Genomic DNA, 23,484 nt, shown 5'->3' with positions numbered 1-23,484 from the left:
CCCAGATGGATCCTGATCGGGGTGCATTCGAGAGTCTATCTCACTATCTCCCCTCTTCTCACTTGGAAAAGAAAAAAATAAATAAAATAAAATAAATAAAAGTAAGTGGAATCATACAGTATATACTCCATTTTTTTTTTAGTCTGCCTTCTTTTCACTCAGCAAAATCATTTTTTTATTCATCTGCATTGCTTTATGTATTAATAATTCTTTTCTTATGGTTGCTGAATAGCATTCTGATTCATTCTGGAGAATGAACACTGGAGTAGATTCCAGTTTTTGGCTACTACAAACTGAGCTGTTATAAATATTCCTATACACATCATTGTGTGGCCATATCCTTTCATTTCTCTGGAATAAATACCCATGAGTAGCATACCTGGTCATATGAAAGATGTATCTTAAGGTTTTTTAAAAAACTGCCAGTTTTCCAAAGTTGTTCATCATTATATACTCCTACCTCCAGTGTGCGCATTCCAGCTGTTCTTCAACCTTATCAAAATTTGGTGTAAGAAGTCTTTTTTTTTTTTTTTTTTTTGTATTTTTCCTGAAGTGAGAAGCAGGAGGCAGAGACAGACTCCTGCATGTGCCCAACCAGGATCCACCCAGCAAGCCCAATAGGGGGCGATGCTCTGTCCCATCTAGGCCATTGCTCCATTGTAATCGGAGCCATTCTAGCGCCTGAGGAGGAGGCCATGGAGCCGTCCTCAGCACCTGGGCCCACCTTGGTCCAATGGAGCCTTGGCTATGGGAGAGAAAGAGAGAGATAGAGAGGAAGGAGAGGGGGAAGGGTGGAGAAGCAGATGGGTGCTTCTCAGGTGTGCCTTGGCCGGGAATCGATCCCGGGACATCCACATGCTGGGTCAATGTTCTACCACTGAGCCAACTAGCCAGAGCCAAGGAGTCTTTTTAATTGTAGCCATTATTGAGGTATACAGTGGCATCTTACTGTGGTTTTAATTTGCATTTTCCTAATGATTAATGATGTTGAGCATCTTTTCATGTACTTTTTAAACATCTATGTGACTTCTTTGCTGGATAGTCTGTTCATATTATTGTTTTCTAATTGAGTTACAAGAGCTCTTTATATATTCCACAAATAAAGCCTGACCTGTGGTGGCGCAGTGGATAAAGCGTTGACCTGGAAATGCTGAGGTCGCCGGTTCAAAACCCTGGGCTTGCCTGGTCAAGGCACATATGGGAGTTGATGCTTCCAGCTCTTCCCCCCTTCTCTTTCTCTGCCTCTCTCTCCTCTCTCTCCCTCTCTCTCTCCTCTCTAAAAATGAATAAATTAAAAATATATATATATTCCACAAATAAGTCATTTGTTAGGTTTTAATTTACAAATATAGTATGTTTCCCCAGTCTGTAGCTTGACTTTTCATTTACCTTGATAGTGTCTTTTAAATAGCAAAAGCTTGTAGTTTAGATGAGCTCCAGTTTATCTATTTTTCTTTTATGTTTCATGCTTTTAGTGGCTTGTTAATTCAAAATCACAAAAGTGTTCTGTGTTTTCTCCTACAAGTTTTTTAGTTTTAGCTCTTAAATTTAGGTCTATGATCCATTTTGAGCTAATTTTTATGTATGGTGTGAGGTAAGGATCAAGGTTCATGTTTTTCCTTATCACTATCCAATTATTCCAACACCATTTATTGAAAACAGTATCCTTTCCCCACAGCCACATCAACTGACCATATTTGTGTGAGTCCATTTCTAGACTCTATTGTTTCATTAATTTACTCTATTTTTATACCAATACCACTGCTTTGACTACTGTAGCTTTATAGTAGTCTTAAAGTTAGATAGCTTAAGTCTTCCAATTTTGTTGTTCACTTTCAAAATTGTTTTGATCATTCTAAGTGCCAATCCATGAAAATGGCTGTATTAGTTTCCTAGGGCTGCCATAACAAATTACCACAAACTTGGTGACTTAAAACAATGAAAATTGATTCTCTCACAGTTCTAAAGGCCAGAATACAAAATTAAGGCATTGGTATGGCCACATTTTCTCTGAAGACTTTTGGACAGAATCCTTCCGTGCCTCTTCTAGCTCCCAGAAGCATTAGCATTCCTTGGCTTCTAGCAACATAACTCCAATCTCTGTCTCCACGTTCACCTTCTTTCTTATGTCTCTGTGGGTTCAGATCTCCCTCTCCTTTTTTTTTGTAAAGATACCAGTCATTGCATTTACGCCCACCTTAAAATGATTTCATCTCAAGATCTTTATATAATTATACCTGCAAAGACCCTATTCCCAAATAAGACCATATGCTGAAGTTCCAGGTGGACAATATTTGGGGAGCGGTACACTATTCAACCTATTACAACAGTATCTCTCTCCATTTACTTAGTTCTTTATTGTCTCTCAGCAATGTTTTAAAATTTTCTATATATAGCTTTTGCACATATTTTGTTACATTTATCCCTAAGTATTTCATGTTTTTGGTTGTTATAATACATTTTAAAACTTTAATTCCCAATTATTCTTTGCTAATATATAAACACAACTAATTTTTGTATATTGATCTTATATCCTGCAACCTTGCCAAACTCACTTAATAACTCCAGTGGTGGCATGATCTGTGGTAGCACACTGGATAAAGAAAGCATTAACTTGGAATGCTGAGGTTGCCGGTTCAAAACCCTGGGCTTGCTTGGTCAAGGCACATATAGGAGTTGATGCTTCCTGCTCCTCCCTCCTTCTCTTTCTTTTCTCTCTCTCTCTTCACTAAAATAAAAATAAATAAAAATTTTAAAAAAAAATTTTAATAAAACAAAGTTGTCTGACCTGTGGTGGCGCAGTGGATAAAGCGTCGACCTGGAATGCTGAGGTCGCCGGTTCAAAACCCTGCGCTTGCCTGGTCAAGGCACATATGGGAGTTGATGCTTCCTGCTCCTCCCCCTGTTCTCTCTCTATCTCTCCCTCTCTCTCTCCCCCCTCTCTCTCTAATAAAAATGAATAAATAAAATCTAAAAAAGTAAAGAAGTAAAAAAAATAAATAAAAATAAAAATAAAAAAATAATAAAAAAAAAAACAAAGTTAAACTCGGTGGCTTTTATGTACATCCCTTGGAATTTTCTATGTGCTTGATTATATCAACTATGAATAAAGGCAGTTTTGCTTCTTCAGTTCCAATTTGTATTCTTTTAATTTTCTTGCATTATCACATTACCTAGGACCTCCTGTATAATGCTGAATAAAAGTTATTAGAGGCCCTGGCCGGATGGCTCAGTGGTAGAGCGTTGGCCTGGCGTGCAGGAGTCCCGGGTTCGATTCCCAGCCAGGGCACCCAGGAGAAGCACCCATCTGCTTCTCCACCCCTCCTCCTCTCCTTCCTTTCTGTCTCTCCCTTCCCTTCCCGCAGCCAAGGCTCCTTTGGAGCAAAGTTGGCCGGGTGCTGAGGATGGCTCTATGGCCTCTGCCCCAGGCGCTAAAATGCCTCTGGTTGCAACAGAGCAACGCCCCAGATGGGCAGAGTATTGCCCTCTGGTGGGTGTGCCGGGTGGATCCCAGTCGGGCGCATGCGGGAGTCTGTCTGACTGCCTCCCCGTTTTCAACTTCAGAAAAAAACAAAAACAAAAACAAAAGTTATTAGAGCTGTTCTTTGTTGTGTAATTGTCATCTCATTATTCTTTAAATCTTTGACCATAGATTCCTTTCATTTTAAGCATATTTTTAATAGCTGCTTTGAAATATTTGCTAAATCTAACAGATGAGTACACTCAGAATTCAATTCTGTTGATTATTTTTCTGTTGAGTATGGGTCAAAGTTTCCTGATGCTTTTTTTTTTTTAATTTTTTAAATTCATTTCAGAGAGAGAAGATGAAGAAAGAGAGAGAGAGAGAGAAGGGGAGAGGAGCAGGAAGCATCAACTTCCATATGTGCCTTGTCCAGGCAAGCCCGGGGTTTTGAACCAGCAACTTCAGTGGTCCTTGTTGATGCTTTATCCACTGCGCCACCACAAGTCAGGCTCCTGATACTTTTTTGCATGTCTGACATCTGGTTGAAAACTGGAACTTTTAGATAATATATTGTAGCAACTCTAGATTTTGATTTACTTTTCAGAAGGGCTGTTATTTTTAATAACTTCCCAGTACTTAAATTAAAGAATCTCTCTCCCTCTCCCTCTTTCTCTCTTTCACACACATACGGTATGTTCCCATTGATGTCTATGTTGCTTTCTGCCAACCCATCTGTGTATTACTCAAGGAATATATTCAAAATTTCAGCCAATTCCTAAATTGCCCCTGATTTCTAGTTTTTACCAGGATTTCTTGGGTCTCTCACACATGCAGATAGTTTCTCAGTCAGGTAAGGATATGTGAAGAGCTTATCTTAGCCCTTCTATGACTCCCTTACTTTTAGGATCTTCTCATTAAGTTTCTTTTTGTGTGTGTGTGTATTTTTCTGAAGTTGGAAATGGGGAGGCAGTCAAACAGACTCCCGCATGCGCCCGACTGGGATCCATCTGGCATGCCCACCAGGGGGCGATGCTCTGCCCATCTGGGGCATCATTCTGTTGCAACCAGAGCCATTCTAGCGCCTGAGGCAGAGGCCATAGAGCCATCTTCAGCACCCGGGCCAACTTTGCTCCAATGGAGCCTTGGCTGCGGGAGGGGAAGAGAGAGACAGAGAGGAAGGAGGGGGTGGGGGTGGAGAAGTAGATGGGCGCTTCTCCTGGGTGCCCTGGCCGGGAATCAAACCCGGACTCCCGCACGCCAGGCCGACGCTCTACCACTGAGCCAACCGGCCAGGGCCCTCATTAAGTTTCTAGCGGGTCCACCATTCAGCCCAACAGGCACTGCGACCTCAGCCTAGAAAAGCTGTGGATTCTCTCCCTTCATTCCCAACCAAGTTTGCCAATTTTAGATGGCAAAGCTGTAAAAACTACATTTAAAAAAAAAAAACACAAATGGGATTTTTTGTCACCATTAAATGTCTGAATTTTAAACAGATTCTTGGACTGGGGGTTCATATTCATCACTCATTCAACTTTAGCACCTGTCTCATCACCAGTAGCTTTTCCCAAATTACTACCTTCACCATGACACCCCATGAGTTCTCCCAATTCAAACTCAGCTTCTTTAGCCTTTGGCTTTTCTAACATAGACATCGTGGAGTGGATAGATTGGCAAGCCTTTACCCTCTCTTTGCCAGTGCTATCTGGAATCAGTTTATTGACCACTTCTTTCAAGTCACTTGTACCTCTTGGGTCATGATTTCCATCATCTTCTTCCCAATTTGGCAGACTTGGTGATGCTGAGCATAAGAGGTCTTCTAAATCTGATTGTTGCATTTTTTTAATTTTTTTTTTAGTAAAACCAACACAGAAAAGATGAAGCAAATCACCATTAATAGTCTTGACATTACCAGGAGCTTCAATTACGGTCAGTCATTTTTTGACCATGCAGCAAGCACATTTTGTCACAGGTAAGATCCATGCAATGGAAATTAGGCAGTTTTTGCCCTGAATATCCTCAGTAACAGGCTTGAATTTTCTAAATACAACTTTCATCATTCAGCAGATCAGATAGGCTCACTTCAAAAACACGATCCATAAGACCATCAGATGTGATTTTGGTTCCTTGAGTTCTCCTGGCTAGTGTTTCTCCAATATTTCTTTTTTTTTAATTTTCTTTTTTCTTACAGAGACAGAGAGAGAGTCAGAGAGCGGGATAGATAGGAACAGACAGACAGGAACAGAGAGATGAGAAGCATCAATCATCAGTTTTTCGTTGCAACACCTTAGAGTTCAGGGGTCGGGAACCTTTTTGGCTGAGAGAGACATGAATGCCACATATTTTAAAATGTAATTCCATGAGCCCTCGCCGGTTGGCTCAGTGATAGAGCATCGGCCTGGTGTGCGGAAGTCCTGAGTTCGATTTCCAGCCAGGGCACACAGGAGAGGCGCCCATCTGCCTCTCCACCCCTCCCCCTCTCCTTCCTCTCTGTCTCTCTCTTCCCCTCCCGCAGCCAAGGCTCCACTGGAGCAAAAGATGGCCCGGGCGCTGGGGATGGCTCCTTGGCCTCTGCCCCAGGCGCTGGAGTGGCTCTGGTCGCAACAGAGCGACGCCCCGGATGGGCAGAGCATCGCCCCCTGGTGGGCGTGCCGGGTGGATCCCGGTCGGGCGCATGCGGGAGTCTGACTGCCTCCCCGTTTCCAGCTTCAGAAAAATACAAAAAAAAAAAAAAAAAAAGTAATTCCATGAGAGCCATACAACGACCCGTGTATGTTATGTATTATCCAATAAAAATTTGGTGTTGTCCCAAAGGACAGCTGTGATTGGCTCCAGCCACCCGCAACCATGAACATGAGCAGTAGGAAATGAATGGATTGTAATATATGAGAATGTTTTATATTTTTAACATTATTTTTTTTTTAATTAAAGATTTGTCTGCGAGCCAGATGCAGCCATCAAAAGAGCCACATCTGGCTCACGAGCCATAGGTTCCCAACCCCTGCCTTAGTTGTTCATTGATTGCTTTCTTATATGTGCCTTGACTGTGGGCCTTCAGCAGACCGAGTAACCCTTTGCTTGAGCCACCGACCTTGGGTTCAAGCTGGTGAGCTTTTTGTTCAAACCAGATGAGCCCACGCTCACGCTGGCAACCTTGGGGTCTTGAACCTGGGTCTTCTGCATCCCAGTCCGACGCTCTATCCACTGCGCCACCGCCTGATCAGGCTCTCCAATATTTCTTATTGGAACGCTAGTGCTTTCACATCATACCAGTCTTTCTTAGGAACTGGATCAACCACTTTTTTCTTGGCTCCCTTTTTGCTGCCTTTTGTAAACTTATTCTTGCCAACCACCATGATGCTACTTAGACAGCCAAAACGATAACTACATTTCTTGTCACCTGAGCTGGGGTGACAGAGGTAGAGACAAATGGGAGAAGCCCCAGGACGAAGGCTACAAGACTCCCACTGTACTTGTTCATAGCAATGCCAAGAATAAAAAATAAATATTTTTTCAAGAATAAACACTTCTCAACTTGCTTCTGCCTCTTTTTTATTTGTAGTGGCCAGAAATATCTGTTTTTGACAATTCTGTCCAATTTTATGTTTTTTTACAATGAGAAAATTATGAAGCCCAGATGTCTTAAGTGAAAGTTCTCGTTTCTATTTTCTCATTTTAAAAATTGTTTACATTTCTCTTTTGAAATTCCTTAATTATTCATGCACTAAAACCATTTTTCCTTTAATTTTCTTCAGTTCTCTGAACATATGATACTTTGAAGCCTTTGACAGCTCAAACTGATCAACTTGGAGTCAGTTTCTACTGACTTCCTTTTTCCCCCTAGGTATGGGCCACTCTTTCCTGTACCTTTCATGTCTAATAATTTTTGTTTGAATACTAGGCATTTTATCTAACACATGCAGTGACTCTAGACTCTACTGTGTTTTCATTGGGATTGTTTGGGTATTTTTTTTTCTAGTAGGCAAGTAATTTATCTGTATTTAAACTGTAGGCTTTGCTTTCCCTGCAATGTGCAGCAACTCTTGCACTCGTTTATTAGCTTGATTCCCTGTAGGTTTTCTTGAGTAATCTGATGACTGGCCAAAACCTTGGCCATAGATTATACTCAGATTTGGGTGGGGCCTGCTCTCACTGTGCTTTCTTTATTCTGGAGATTACTTCCTAAATTTTCTGTTTTAGACTCTGTCCTCTGACACCTCAAATCAATAAGACTTCAGATTTCTGCTACTTGAGCTGCACAGGGTTGGGAATGCACTCAGTTAGAAAAGCAGCAAATTCACAGAGCTCATCTGGTATAAATTCTTTCTTTCTAATTTTAATTTATTCATTTTAGCGAGTGGGGAGGAGGAGGGGAAGGGGGAGGGGAGGGAGGAGGAGGAGAGGGAGAGATAGGAATATTGAGCTGCTCCTGTATGTGCCCCAACTGGAGATCGACCTAGCAACCTCTGCACTTCGGAAAGATGCTCTAACCAACTAAGCTATCTGTCCAGGGCAATGTAGGTTTTTTCAAAGACAGACTTCTGCCTCTGATTTCCACCTGCTTTTTCTATCAGGCCCTCTGGAAACTCCCCATGTTTAGAAATTCAGCCAGGGATTTTAATAGAGTTTATAGTCCAGTTATGGGTTTCACCCTCTTCTATGGTTTTTATTACTTTCAAGGGCACCTCCCCTTATATTTCCGGGTAATTTTTCTACCCTGAACTCTGTCCTTTGCCACCATAAGAGAAGTAAGACTGTGGTTTTCCACTGCCACTTTCCTCCGCTGTGGGGGCTGGTTAATGCCCTCCCGTAAAACATTTAAAAAGCTACAAACTCACAATTCTTATCACTTACAGTTGCTCTTTTTTAAGAGTAAACTCTCCTCTAGCTTCCATCTGCTTTTGGATCCTTTCCAGTTTCTTTAAATACAATTTTTACATATTTTATAATTATTATCTGTGGGAGGGTTCAGGAGATCACTTTACTCTGCCACCATTACCAAAAATCCCCCCTGAGGGATGGATTTTAAAATATTAAGCATCTATATTTATGAAGCTGAAATGCGTCTGGGGCTTGGTGAAAGGAATTTAAGATGACTCCCATGTTTCTAAGCTTGAGTGAGGGACTAACTATGGCAGTGTCAAAAACAAACACAGACTAAAAAAAGGTGCCGTTCTAAGAAAATAACAAGTCAGGTTATGTTTTAGACATATTGAATCTGAAGTACCTCTGGGAAATTCATATAGAGACCCAGAGTTGGAATCAAGTCCCCAAAGATAGTAGCTAAAGCCATGGGAATAAATGAGCTTACCAAGAAGAACATGTAAGTAAAGGAAAAAGGCTCAAAAATAGAATATGTGGGAATACCAATGTTTAAGATGTGAGCAGAGCCTGACCGGGTGGTGGCGCAGTGGATAGAGCGTCGGACTGGGATGCAGAAGACCCAGGTTCGAGACCCTGAAGTCGCCTGCTTGAGCCCAAGGTCGCTGGCTCCAGCAAGGGTTACTCGGTCTGCTGAAGGCCTGTGGTCAAGGCACGTATGGGAGAGCAATCAATGAACAACTAAGGTGTCTCAATGCGCAACGAAAAACTAATGATTGATGCCTCTCATCTCTCCGTCCCTGTCTATCCCTCTCTCTGACTCTCTCTCTGTCTCTGTAAAAAAAAAAAAAAGATGTGAGCAGATATGCCTAACCAGGTGGTGGAGCAGTGGATAGAGCATCGACCTGGGACACTGAGGACCCAGTTTTGAAACCCCAACATCACTGGCTTGAGCGTGGGCTCACCAGCTTGAATAGAGGGTTGCCAGCTTGAGCATGGGAACATAGACATGACCCCATGGTCTCTGGCTAGAAGCCCAAGGTCACTGGCATGAGCAAGGGGTCACTGGCTCTGCTGGAGCCCTGCAGTCAAGGCACATATGAGAAGAGAATCAATGAACAACTAAGGTGCCACATGAAGAATTGATGCTTCTCATCTCTCTCTCTGTTTCTCTCTCTCTCAAAAAAAAAACAAAAAAAAAAAACCCCAACAAGACAAAACAAAAATAACCCAGCTTGTTTATTATTTATTATTATTTTTAAAGAAATAGAAAAATCTAGGCCAGCAGGGGGAATGGGGGCCACCTTCAGTGGCAGCTCACCCCCCACCTTCCCTAGACTTGTACTGGGGTGGGATTTGGATTGATGGGAAGGTTTTTAAGGGCCAGGGATGGATCTTTTCTAAATGTTATTACCTGTAAATAAAGTCTATTTTTCTCCCTTGAAAAAAAAAAAGAAACAGAAAAAGGATATATGGAGCAAATTATTTTACTTCAGAAAGTATAAAGTAATAGTGAAATTTTTAGGGGATGACATAGGGTTAGGGACACTAGGGTGGAATTTCCTTAGGCAATTTTTTCTGGCACTTGAAACAAATCATAAAAACTAACCCAATTCTGAACAAACTATAAGTCATATAATCATACCCCAGGCATACATACATATATTTCTTCTTCAAAGAAGCTTTATTCAGAATAAAGGGTTTCTTTTCACATTCCCCTCTCATTTCTCTCTCAATTCCTTCTTTCCTTCTTGCTCCCTCCTCATTCCTCCTCACCCCCACTCTGGGCAACCCTCTAAACATCAGGCAGGCCATTCCCAGTGAATCATACCATAATTCAAGATGACCCTCTAAAAAAAATTTGTGTCACCAGCTGTTCTGTTTTGAATAGAAGACTTCAGGTCACACTCAGGATGTTGATACTTAGCCGGTTCATATCATCATAGACCAGGTAGAGGCCCCCCTTGGTAAGACACATGTTACCCTTGTGTCTACTTCATGCTAAAGAATGATTTGCTAAAATTCAGCTTGCTTTCAACACATTTTGATTTGAGATATAACTGTATTAAAATAAAAATTACCATCGTCACAAACAAAAACCCTACTAGATGAAAGACAGTGTCTTCCTACACTAGCAAAGCCAGTGGGAGGATGAAAGACATCCCACGCCAGTTCTTAACAACTAAGGATGAGGCTGGAGGGTTTGTTTGTAGCAGTTAGTTACAAAGTTATGTCTTCTCAACTCTCCTTGGAGAAACTAAGACCACCAAAGAGGGGAGAAAGGGGGAAGGATGAAAGGAGTGTTGTTAACTAAGAGATAGCTGCTTTTGAGACCTCCTTACCATGGCTTAAGTTCAGCCAATTAGCAAGGATCTGTTAATGAATTCACACCAAAATCCTCATCACCTATTGCTTTATAAGTTAACTTACAAAGTAGCCAACAAACACATTTTCAAATTCATTTCACATAGTAACACCAGATAAGCAGATAAAAGAACCAGAATACTTTAGATTATAGGAGAAAGTGAGCAGCTATGGTAAAAAAAAAAGGGGGGGGGGGGTATTATGGTTCAGGCACTAATACTTTACAAAAAGAAAAAGTACAATAGCAGGACTTTCTACACACCCCCATACAAGGAAACAGGCTACCTAGTTTCTCTCTCCATGCAATAACCCACTCGTGTAAGTTCAGAGGGTGGGGAGGTGGGGCCGGGGGGTGCTTAGTGAATACATGCACACAGACAGTCCTAGAAGGGCCTCGATTACTGAGGGGTTAGAAACCCATACAAATTATACTGGCCAGAGAGCAAAAGGGGGCCTGGGTCTCAAAAATTTTTGATGTCTGCTCAGCTAACTAAGGATAAGAATCTGGGGGGAAAAACAGCCCCTGAGGGATTCCAAATTTGTCAGGAAATAATAGCCAGAAGAATAAATGAACCCTTGGCAAAAATTTTACAAGCCTAAAGGATTAAAGGAAAGCTTTAAAAACAAAAACTAAAGGAAAGCAACCAAGCAAAAACAAAAAAAAACCTGATAAACAAACCAAACCATAACAAAAGCGGGGAGGAAGGGAGGAAGCTGCTTAGGTTTCTGTCCTTGGTTATGCAAGGCTCTTCTTTGTCGCTGCCCACACCCCATGCCTCTATCTCCCGGTAAGAAGTAAACTCTGGCCTTATGTAGACTCAGCACAACAGTTTTCCTCAGTGAAAAAACACAGCAGAGAGGTGTCCAAGGGCTTGGCTCATTTACCCACTCAGTCATTTGTTCCACAGAAAACCACTAGCTTGTAGGGGTTGAAATGCTGTGATTATTGACTGGAAACAAGGAGATGGATGATAGAGAGAGGAGGATCTCAGTCTCCTAAAGTCAAACCTTATATGCAGAGGTACCTAATCGAACCTTCACTTCCTGGGCTCAAAGAGAACGCCTCCTTTCACAAAGTACACTTGCAGCAAGTAATTGCCAGGGACTAAAATGCTTGTACTGCAAATGTTCCAGTACCCAATCAGCAAGCCTTCATGCTCCTCCTGCTAGCAATTCAGAGGTTCGTGGCATAAAGCAGATGCAGTAATTAAACCAAGAAGGGGGAATAAATTGGTGATATTTCTTTCCACTTTGGGAATTGCAAAAGCTCCACAATACCCTGCTCTTGGATAAAATATATGTATATTTCCAAAAGGATGAAAAATGCTACTGACAACACATGGCCTTTGCAGCTCTGCAGGCATTTTAGGCAAGACAAGAGCAATTTATGATACAATTTCTTTCCACTTGGGATGCAGAGTTGCTTGACCTACCTTAGTGAAAACAGGACAAACTAGAAACTAGTGCTTCTAGCCAGTCATCCCTAATTAGAAGATCAGCCGTGTTTACATTTCCCTTCCTTTCCCTAGTGCATTAAGCAGAAGTTTGAACTCCAAATCCTCTCCTAAAAGAAATGCTTTTTGATTAACGACTCTGAATGTACAAGGTGATCCTACCACCCTTCCAAAGTTATCCATGGCCTTCCTTCAGCATTCCGGGTCAACACCCCATCCACTGCACCACCACAGGTCAGGCTATGGCCTTCCTAAGCAAGCAGAAAAGGTCAAATATAACTTTTCTGGATCTGAAGACCTCATTTTGCCCCATTTTTAGCAATGCTTGTAGTTCTCAACATTAATATCAAACTATATAATGCCTCCATGCACAAAGGCCCACTCCTACTTTTGGGGCTCAGAATATAAGTTCAGTATTCCTCCCTCCACATCCACCCATTCTCCATGTTAAAGCATAAAGCTGAGACCCTGTTCACTAGCAACAATTTATTGCCACTGCCCATTGCTGGTAAACAAGAAGAAAAAGAACCCCCAGCCAACACAGGATCTTCCTTCCAGCAAACATCTGAAGTCTGTAAGGCCCGAGTTTTGAGTTTTTACCATCTTCCAGGATACTCTCTGGCCTAAATCTATCATAGTTCTCATATTACTGGTCTAGTTCTAATTTTATTGACTATAATTTTCCTATAGTGTGCTACTGTGCCCATCTCTCCCAACTGTGTGTTCAGTGAATTCCACGTTGGTAGCTTGAAATTGGTTATAGTGGTAGTACTTACACTATGAAACTGGCAAACTCAAGGTTTATTTTTGTTTTCTAGGGGAAAACCCCATTGTTAACCATATACTACGCTAAACTGTTATCCCTATACTCATCTGTACTTCTTCTGTGATCTCTAACCTCCTTTTCTTTCTCCCAAAAACTCCATGGGTTTGTTTTGGAATTTCTACTCTATGATAAAAATGTCACTTATATGCTCCATCATTTCATGTTTTGTTCCCTATACCTCCTGCAGGATAGGCTACCTAATTTGCAGGATCTGGTGCAAAATGAAAATACAGGATCCCTTGCTCAAAAATTATTAAAAATTTCAAGACAATAATAGGAGAGCATTAAACCAAAAACAGGGCCTTTTTAAGTGTGCAGACTTATACAACCATATAGGTCTTGTGCCCCAAAACTAGACCCTGACCACCTATTCTTAACTGTAAGCCTGACCTCCCCCCTAAGGATACTGTTTCTTTGTATGATGGCTACTTATTCTCTTATTTTAGGATTGAAGGCGGGTTGCTAATTTATTTGCTCTCATTCCCATTGCTCTTTGCAAACCATTACTCTTCTGTCTTCTTTGTAAAAACCTCTTCTCCTTTGCCATCTTGCTGCACTACATACACTTTAACTCATCGTAGCTGTCATCTCCCAACTTACTAGTTACTTCTCCTACTTTACTAATGGCTTTGACATCTGGCTCTCAAAATTCCTCTTCACCCCAAGTCCTTGCTCTCAAAATTCCTCTAGCTCTCAAAATTCCTCTTCACCCAAGTCCTTGCTCTCAAAATTCCTCTAGCTCTCAAAATTCCTCTTCACCACAAGGCCTTGCCTGGTTAAGAGAACACACTCTGGATAAAATCAGACTGTCTGGCCCTGGCCGGTTGGCTCAGCGGTAGAGCGTCGGCCTAGCGTGCGGAGGACCCGGGTTCGATTCCCGGCCAGGGCACACAGGAGAAGCGCCCATTTGCTTCTCCACCCCTCCGCCGCGCTTTCCTCTCTGTCTCTCTCTTCCCCTCCCGCAGCCAAGGCTCCATTGGAGCAAAGATGGCCCGGGCGCTGGGGATGGCTCTGTGGCCTCTGCCCCAGGCGCTAGAGTGGCTCTGGTCGCAACATGGCGATGCCCAGGATGGGCAGAGCATCGCCCCCTGGTGGGCAGAGCATCGCCCCTGGTGGGCGTGCCGGGTGGATCCCGGTCGGGCGCATGCGGGAGTCTGTCTGACTGTCTCTCCCTGTTTCCAGCTTCAGAAAAATGAGAAAAAAAAAAAAAAATCAGACTGTCTGGGTTTAAGTATTTTTTTTAGAAAGAAAGAGAGAAAGGGTGAGAGAAATATCGATATGTTGTTCCACTTACACTGCTTACAAAAATTAGGGGACCAGGGAACTTGCAGATACTCCAGTACTTTGAGCCTTTTGTATAGCGCATTTTCACCAATGAAATAGAAGTTTGCTTTGCATCTCATTTGAATAATCGAACAACTTTCTTTGACTTGTCTTTGCTTTTCTGATGTTCTTGTTCAGTAAAAAAAAAATCAAATGCTTTTTTTTATCGCTTCATATTCATTTGGAAATATACCCTAATTTTTGTTAGCAGTCTAAATGCATTCATTGGCTGCTTCTTGTGTGTGTCCTGATGGAGACTGAACCTGCAACCTTGGTGTATCGGGAAGATGCTAAGCTAACTGGCCAGGGTCAAGGATTCAAGTCTTCATACTAACATATACTAGCTATGTTGCCCTGGACATTTCCTTAACCTTTCTTTTCCTGAGCTTCCTCATTTATGAAATAGAGTTAATAGTAGTACTTCATAGGATTTGTTGTATAGATTTAAAGAGTTAATACATGTAAAGGGTTCAAAATGGTACCAGGCACATAATAAATGCTCACTCAATAAACATTAGCTATTGCTTCTATCATCATCACCATTGTTAAAGTCTATCTCAAAGTCTACATGGATAACTCATTTAATATATTCTTTAACCATCCTGTCATCAACAAATTTATTCTCTACTCTATCCCAGCAACCTTCTTCCACAGCTATACCCTACATCCTATAATCACCAGAACTTCTCCACCTCCCAAGTCTTAATTTCAAATATTTCTAACTACTACCTTCCAGGATTCACATTCACCTGTGTCCCATATGTCTGCTTCCTATCAGCAAAACCTATGAATATCGTATCTCCTCTATCATATTCATCAGCTCCTCCTATCTTTGCCTCTTTTCCTGTCCTTACACCCTCTTTCATCCACTCTCTTAACAACAACTTCAATTCCCATTCCCCAATTTCCTTCTATATAAGATTGGCAAAGTTTCAACCTTGGAGGACTCAAACTATCAGCCTTTCCTTTTTTTTGCATTTTTCCGAAGCTGGAAACGGGGAGGTAGTCAGACAGACTCCCGCATGCACCCGACCAGGATCCACACGGCATGCCCACCAGGGGGCAATGCTCTGCCCATCCGGGGCGTCACTCTGTTGCATCCAGAGCCATTCTAGCACCTGAGGCAGAGACCACAGAGCCATCCTCAGTGCCCGGGCCATCTTTGCTCCAATGGAGCCTCGGCTGCGGGAGGGGAAGAGAGAGACAGAGAGGGAGGAGAGGGGGAGGGATGGAGAAGCAGATGGGCGCCTCTCCTGTGTGCCCTGGCCGGGAATCGAACCCGGGACTCCTGCATGCCAGGCCAACGCTCTACCACTGAGCCAACTGGCCAGGGCCTATCAGCCTTTTCTTGACAGGGCTGCTCAGAGCTACTGGGGAAATACATATAACTATAAAGATCAGTACCACTCTTGTAAACCCATGGGCACCATCTTCAATGCTGCCCAGCAATCCTTCTAGTTCCTCACCTAGTCTGCCATCTCCTACCCTTCACAATGGCTATTTCAGACCTTTACCACTCTTTCTAGACCTCCCCACTCCAGCTACCTTTGCTTCTGCTCTCAGTAACTCAGACATGAATATAGATTATTTCTATTCCACTTCAGAAAAAAACAGGAACAAGATTAGAACTACCACAAGGTCCTCTACCAAACCTCAAATACACCTTAGCTGCATCTATATCCACCCATCTCTTCCTTTCTATCACAATGAAGATGTCTCTCCACCTGCTTAAAGCTAATCTTGTGCCCCGTTCTCTGGATTGTAATTCCCCATCCTTGAAGGCAATGGTTCTTGAAATATAATCCCCAGGCCAATAGCATCAGCATTCTCCAAGAACTTGGTACAAATGCAAATTCTCAAGCCCTACTCTAGACCTACCAAATCACAAACTCTTGACTTGGGACCCAATAATGTTTTAACAAGGCTTCTAGGTGATTCTGATGCACACTAAAGTTTGAGAACCACAACTCTGAGGGACTAGTTGTTGTTTACCCCCCTCCTTCTGTATCTTCGACCCTCTTCTTTGTACAATGGTTCCCTGGCCTGAAGAGCCTCCTATTTGAATGCTTCATGTACATTCTTGCCCTCCTCCAGTTTTTCCACACACAGCAACACATCTGATCACGTCATTCCTGATTAAATAAGGCCAACATTTAAGGCCTCAAGGTTTTGCACACCTCTCAGGTCTCTTCTTTCACCACTAGCTCTTTTGCTCTGTTTGACAAACAAGACCAGTCTCCCTCAATTTCTTGATCTTGCCTCTGACAAACTTTGAAGTTGTTATCTCCTCTGCCTAAAATTACTCTTGGCCTGTTTCTTTCCCTAACTCTTACTTCTACTTCAAGCCTTAAACTTTCCTTTCTTAGGGTAGCCTAATCTTACCCCTTAGTCTTGATTAGGACCCTATGAGATGCTCTTACAGAACTGCTCTTAGCCTCTCACAACCTGCATCAAACTTATAATTAATTATTGGAAATGTAATGTCTGTTTACTTTGCCAGAGTATAAGCTCTACTAAGGCAGAAATCATGTTTATCTTATTATTATATTCTTAGTGCTTAGCTTAGTCTAGCACCTTGTACTAGTAATGAGAATAACTATCTGCTGGCTGACTGAGCCTTTGCATTCTCTGTGCCACTGTCCAGAATACTTTTTACTACCTTTAACTCCTTAGTGAAATCCTGTACACCCTTTGAGAAACAAGTTTAACATCTCTGTAAAGTCTTCCCTGCACATACACACCGCCTGATGTTCAAGTGAATCACTTTCTCTTGTGTTCCACTGTATTGTATACATAAGTCTACTAATGCAATAATTATACACTATTGTAAATATCTTGCTTTATGTCTGAGTCTCCAGGAGACTGTAAACTCTCTGAGGGCAAAGATCTTGTCTTATTTACCTATGTGTCTTTAGTGCTGAGAAAAGTACCTGACATTGATAACAAGTGTCTATAAATGTTTATGGGCATATTAAGCCTAAGACTTTATCTCTCATATTGTACTGAAAAGTTTTTTCTGAATACTAAATCTGGGTTCCAATTCTAGGTTTGCTATTCATTAGCTGCATGATCAAATTGTTTAACCTCTTTAGGCCTCAGTTTCCTCACTACCAAAACAGGGCTAATAACACCTACTTGGAAATATTGCTCTGAAAATTGAACAAAATGACATAGTAAAACAATTAGCACACACAGTGCCTGGCATGCAGTACTGCCTCCCCACTCTGGCTTCGACTTAATAGAGACAACTAGGACAAAACAAATACAAAAATAAGTCACAGCAATCAAGGGAGACAGAGCATAGAGTGAGTCATTCCTTTGAATCATTTGCCCAGGAAGATTAACAATAAAGAAACATAATAAGTGGAATAAACTCTACTGGTGGCATCTCCCTTGGCATACAAAGCTCAGTGAGAATTCACCCTACAGACCTCTTGGCAAACGGCCACATCCAGCTCCCTAGCCCAGCAGGTCAGGACTTAATCTGTTGTAGCAGCCATGGTTACTTCAGACTGGAAAAGGAACTACCTCATAAGGAATGTGTTAACAGGCAGGAGATGGGGGAGGAGGAGGAGGAGAGGTTGACTGCAACCACATCTATCAAGTGTTTTGCAATCAGCAGAAATCACTGCAGAATCGTTGGTGGAGACTAACACCCACACAATGGTACTTACCTGTAGACAAGAGCCAACTCAGACTAGATAATGAGGAGCCTTCCGCTTTTACCAAAACAAGTCAGACTTGCATGGAGTGAACATCTCTAAGATCAAACTACCCTTGTTCAGCTGGGAAGCCCCCATGGAGATGATACCGAGCAGCTTTCTACATACATTCCTCAGCCTAGGAGCACTGCCCACAAGTGCCAGCTTCACTGTGTATGTGTACCAAATGTAAAAGCAGACTTAACCGAGTCTCCGCTCCATATTCATATTATGCTTACCTCTTCAGAGCCATTGGTATTTGGATCACCTAGGTCCTCGGAGTCATTCACTCCAGAATGCTGTGCCACTGTAGGTTTAACTTCTTCACTGGGGCTCTCTCTCTTCTGAAGCTTCCTGATTAAGCTCTGCTGGTCACTAGGAGATAGAGCGGGTCTGAGTGGAGCTCCAGGAGGGCTCTGCCTCCTCTGAGATGTCCTGCTCCAACCCAGCCCCAGGATACGTGGTACATCATCTTCAGGTGGAAAGCCCAAATCATCTGCAGTTTGGAATTTTTTAAAAAACACCAGCATGGAATTGAAGGAGTCTGTATTAAAAGCCCGGCAGCTCTGGGGCCTCCTGCAGTCCGCCTGAATGCACATCCCTTCCAACCACCAAAAGGCATGGCAGGTGGGCTCCTGGCAGCAGGCAGCCCAACATGCCTGGAGAGAGCGGATTCCTTCAAGAAGCCGGAGGTGATTTTCTCCCCCAGATCTCAGGCCAACTCCAAATTGTGTCTTCACCTGCTCGCATCTGCTCTCACCAGCATCTAAAAACAAAGAATGAAAATATTTTAAGACGAAATAAAAACAGAGACTCACTCTGTAAAGAACCCTTAACACCAACATTTTGAGGCTATTTTGGAGACTAGTTTTTAAGAGGGTGGGAAAGCTGTCTAGTAAGAGGAACAGAAGCAGCAAAAGAGAGTGAGTGTTCTTGGCTCAGGATATTTTAGGCTGCAGAGTACTGCTACACATCCATCACTGATTCCCTTCTCAATGAGTCTCTGCCACATGGACCTTATACACAGACCTCCATCTAATTTGTGAACAAAAATAAATAAATAAAGGAAACCCAATCAAAAGAACTACTCTGGTGGCAGTGCATGGAGGGAAGGGGGCCCATCCTACCATTTGATCTCTCACTCACCTCAAAGGCATGTCTCAGGAACAGTGTGTGGACTATGGGACCAGAAGAGCAGATAACTCAACAAGATCGAATATGTCCCTCATTGAACTGGCAGAAACACAGAGAAATCATGACCTTTTGCAGGTTACAGGTTTATCATGTTCTAACCAATTGTTTACCAGAGTCAGGTGATTCTGCCTATCACAGTATCAGCCAGACCAGTAGTCAAGCTTACCAAAATTTTAATCATGAGAAGGAGTCTCTAAAATCAACCTCTTAATGAAAGGCTATGTCATGATAGGAAAAACAGTGTCCTACTGTGATTAACCTAGATAATGTGGTCCAAAATTCAGGCTAACGCTGTTTATGGAGAAACTTTTGGGCTGCTGAATTAGTTAGAGCATGGCATTTAATTTCATTTCTGTACTCTTAGATGAAATAAAATCAAAGCATGCTCTAAATCTAAGTTGATATACTTAGTTCATTTTAAGTTCTTAGTTATATGGGTGGCTGTAAGCAATTATGGTCAGGGTTATATCGGGCCAGAACCAGGGTGCGGAAAGAGAGGTGCCTCGGGCACAAAATTTAAGTGCTCACTCTCAGAGTCATGGAAGTGCATGGTTTGCTTGCTCAACCCTTGCGAGTGTCTCCTTAAATTTTGTGTCCTATCTGCCTCTTTTTTCACCCTTGCCCTGTCCCTGAAGTTATAACAAAAAGTATATTTTAGAATTACATACAGAAAATATGCAGAAGAATCAAAGTATTAAAGAAATGAATAATCATGTCTGCATGTACACAAAACTGAAAAAGGGCTATGACTAGATAAAGCAACAACCTAATAGTCATCCAAAGCCAAACTGACCCCCAGAAAATACTTACTAAATGTCTAACAGACTAAATTTGGATACCAGTCAACAGAGAGAGAAGAAAATTAAGGCAGGTTTCTGGATCACTGAGTTGAGCAAGTGCTAGCACAAGCCAACCTGCAATCATTCTTTAAAAGAAAGATACATTGGCACCAACCTAACACCAGACAAGGCAAATTGGATGGCTATAAAAAATAGAACTTCCCTAAGAAAAATGGCAGAAATAGCAACTATGAAAAACAAATAAAGCTACCAAGCGTTAAAGAAATACCCCTCATTTCTTTGCCCATCTTTCCACACAGTAACCAATGGTATGAATCTTGGTAACAGTTATTGACTGTACAGACTTTGTTGAAATCAATAAATTGTTCAGTAACTACTGTGTTACCTTTATATCAACTTTCCATCATTTTACTCAAAATAAATCTCTCATATTTAACAATGAAGAGTCCATTTAGATGAAAATAACTTGCACTTTTATGTAAACCACTGTTTTATTATTTTATTTTATTTTTTAGCGAGAGACACAGAGACAGAGAGATAGAGAGAGGGATAGAGACACACAGACAAGAGGAGAGAGATGAGAAGCATCAATTCTTCACTGTGGCATCTTAGTTGTTCATTGATTACATTCTCATATGTCCCTTGACCAGGGGGCTCCAGCCGAGCCAGTGATCCCTTGCTCAAGCCGCTGACCTTGGGCTTCAAGTCAGCAACCTTTAGGCTCAAGTAAGTGACTATGGAGTCATATCTATGATCTCATGCTCAAGCCAACAACCCCATGTTCAAGCCAGATGAGCCCACGCTCAAGCCTGCGACCTCAGGGTTTCTACCTTGGGTCTTCTGTGTCCCAGGCCGACACTCTATCCACTGTGCCACTGCCTGGTCAGGGTTATTTCATTTTTTAAAATGTATTGTGACCCCCCCACTTCTGCCTTGAAGGGAGAAATTGCCATAGGACTTGCCATGCCACCATGAGTAGTAGACAGAATATATAAAACTATTTTTATTTGTTTGTTTTTGTTTTTTAAGTTAGAGGAGGGGAGATACAGAGACAGATTCCTGCATGAGCCCTGGACCTATGCACTCACATCAATTGAGCCATGGCTGCAGAGGGGGAAGAGAGAGAAAAGGGGGGGAGGGTAAGGGGTGAGAAGCAGATTGTTGCTTCTCCTATGTGCCCTGACCAGGAATTGAACCTGGGACCTCCACGTGCCAGGTCCTAAAACAATTGTTTTTAGACACTGAACAACAGGTAGTCAGGACTGTGATCTCAAAGAAAAAGGAAACAAACAAGGTGTGCCCTATACCACCTGGGCTTTCCATATACACAAGCTCCAAACTGGGCACAGAGAGGGAGCTCCCAAGCAAAACAGGGAGGCGTTGCTGAGGAAAGAGAATTCAGGGTAACTGTGATAGAATTCTGGAACAAACTACCAGAAAGGAGAAAGCTCCACAGAGGAAGAGCTCCAGACATCTGGATAATAGTCCCCTTCAGTCTTTGACTGAATGCTAATTTATGTCCAAGTGTAGGCTGAAACTACACAAGGGAAATAAAATGTTTTGAACTCAATGAAAATTAAAACAGAACATATCAACACTTGTGGGATGCAGTTAATGCAATGTTTAGAGGACATTTATAGGTTTAAGAGGTTATTTTAGAAAAGAAGAAAAGTCTTAAATCAATGATCTAGAGAGACATACAGGGAGAATGCCATATGACAACAGTGGCAGAGATTGGAGTGAATTAGCTGCAAGCCATGGGATGCCAAGGATTGACAATGACCACCAGAGTCTAGGAAGAATCAAGAAAAGTATTCTACCTACAGTCTCAGAAGACCAACCCTGCCAGAACTTTGTACACTTCCAGCCTCCACAACTATTGGCTTATGTAAGATTCTTTGCCCTTGCCTGGGAGAACAGTTCAGGAAACAGATGGTTTCAACATTACTAAGAGCCCATCTAGATCCAGGCAACACTGACATTTGTGGATGTGGCTATGGCCTTTACTCAGATTGAATGGAGATGCCTGGATGCTTTTCAATGGACATGTATAGGGCAGTGGTTTTCAATCTTTTTTTTTACACTTTGGGGGCTGGTGAAAATAGAATTATTTCAGGGATCACTAAGGCAGAAATCACCCTGAGCATAAGCAACTTTTACTAAGATCATAGGGTTTGTAACCTTTACACAACATCTGAGAAGTAAACTCTTTCACAGACCAGCACAAACTTTCTAGTGGACAGGTACAGCAATGTGCAGTTGAAAAGCACTGGTGTAGGGGGCATACTGCTGAAAAACAATGGGAAGTTGGTGTCTGTGGGGATTCTCTCTTCCAAACCAAAATTAACTGGCCAACTAAAGGAACACAGCCCTGGATAAAGATGTGAGAAGTTCTGCCAGGTATCAATGCAGTCCAGGAGTACTGGTTTGAAACAAAGATGTCAACTCTAAAGCAAAAATACTTCTGAAGAATCTGCTCTGGAAGAGTGGACAAAAAGTGTCATGATTGATTTTGGTCTGGACTGGGAGGGCAGAGGCTCCACAGAGAAGAAGCATTATAATGTGAGAAAGTCTTCAAATCTAATTCCTCCTTTAGTAGCCATGAGAGAAAGCATACTGGTGAGAAATCCCATAAATGTAAAGAATGTGGGATAGCCTATACAAGCAGCCCATTTCTTTTAAATTGTCATAAAATTCGCATAAACAAGCAACTTTACAGTTGTATTGAATGTGGGAGGTTTCTCAAGAAGCACTCAATAATTATTAATTATTTCAGAATTCTCTACAGAGAGAAACTCCACACAATGCATGGACAAAAGCTTTCAGAAAGAGCAGTATCCTTTTAAGTCATCAGGGAACCCATACCAGTCAGAAACTTTACAGATGTAAAAACTGTTGTAAAGCCTTTGCTCAGAAGGCAGCCCTTACTCATAATGAGAGAATACATAGTGGAGAAAAGCCTCTTAAATGTATGAATTTGAAAAAAGTTTCAGGGATAATTCAACTGTGTTGGAGCATCAGAAAATCCATACTGGTGATAAACCATATTAGTATAATGAATTAGGAAGAGCTCAACTCTCTTTTTCCCCAATTTTAAGACAGCATGGGTTTAATCACTCTTTCAGTGATAAATTACTTAAGTTATTTTTTTTTTAATTGAAACTAGTTGGCCTCTAGTGGCACTAAAATGTAAGAAAAGGCCCTGGCCGGTTGGCTCAGCGGTAGAGCGTCGGCCTAGCGTGCGGAGGACCCGGGTTCGATTCCCGGCCAGGGCACATAGGAGGAGCGCCCATTTGCTTCTCCACCCCTCCGCCGCGCCTTCCTCTCTGTCTCTCTCTTCCCCTCCCGCAGCCAAGGCTCCACTGGAGCAAAGATGGCCCGGGCGCTGGGGATGGCTCTGTGGCCTCTGCCCCAGGCGCTAGAGTGGCTCTGGTCGCAACATGGTGACACCCAGGAGGGTCGCAACATGGCGACGCCCAGGATGGGCAGAGCATCGCCCCCTGGTGGGCAGAGCATCGCCCCCTGGTGGGCGTGCCGGGTG

At 42.3% G+C, this 23,484-nt stretch overlaps 1 protein-coding gene and 1 pseudogene across 5 annotated transcripts in view; both read right to left on the bottom strand.

The window, feature by feature from the left end:
- KIAA0319L (KIAA0319 like) overlaps positions 1-23,484 on the bottom strand; it is a 105,699-nt gene that overhangs the window by 47,715 nt on the left and 34,500 nt on the right. For all 5 annotated transcript variants that reach the window (XM_066269702.1, XM_066269703.1, XM_066269701.1 and 2 more), the window contains exon 3: positions 18,189-18,715. In XM_066269702.1, the coding sequence (XP_066125799.1) occupies positions 18,189-18,715 (527 nt within the window). The remainder of the gene's footprint in view (positions 1-18,188; positions 18,716-23,484) is intronic.
- LOC136331359 (small ribosomal subunit protein eS1-like) lies at positions 4,949-6,816 on the bottom strand (annotated as a pseudogene).

The sequence above is a fragment of the Saccopteryx bilineata genome, chromosome 3 (assembly GCF_036850765.1).
Source record: "Saccopteryx bilineata isolate mSacBil1 chromosome 3, mSacBil1_pri_phased_curated, whole genome shotgun sequence".
Taxonomy (NCBI): domain Eukaryota; kingdom Metazoa; phylum Chordata; class Mammalia; order Chiroptera; family Emballonuridae; genus Saccopteryx; species Saccopteryx bilineata.
This window is presented reverse-complemented; position numbering and strand designations above follow the sequence as displayed.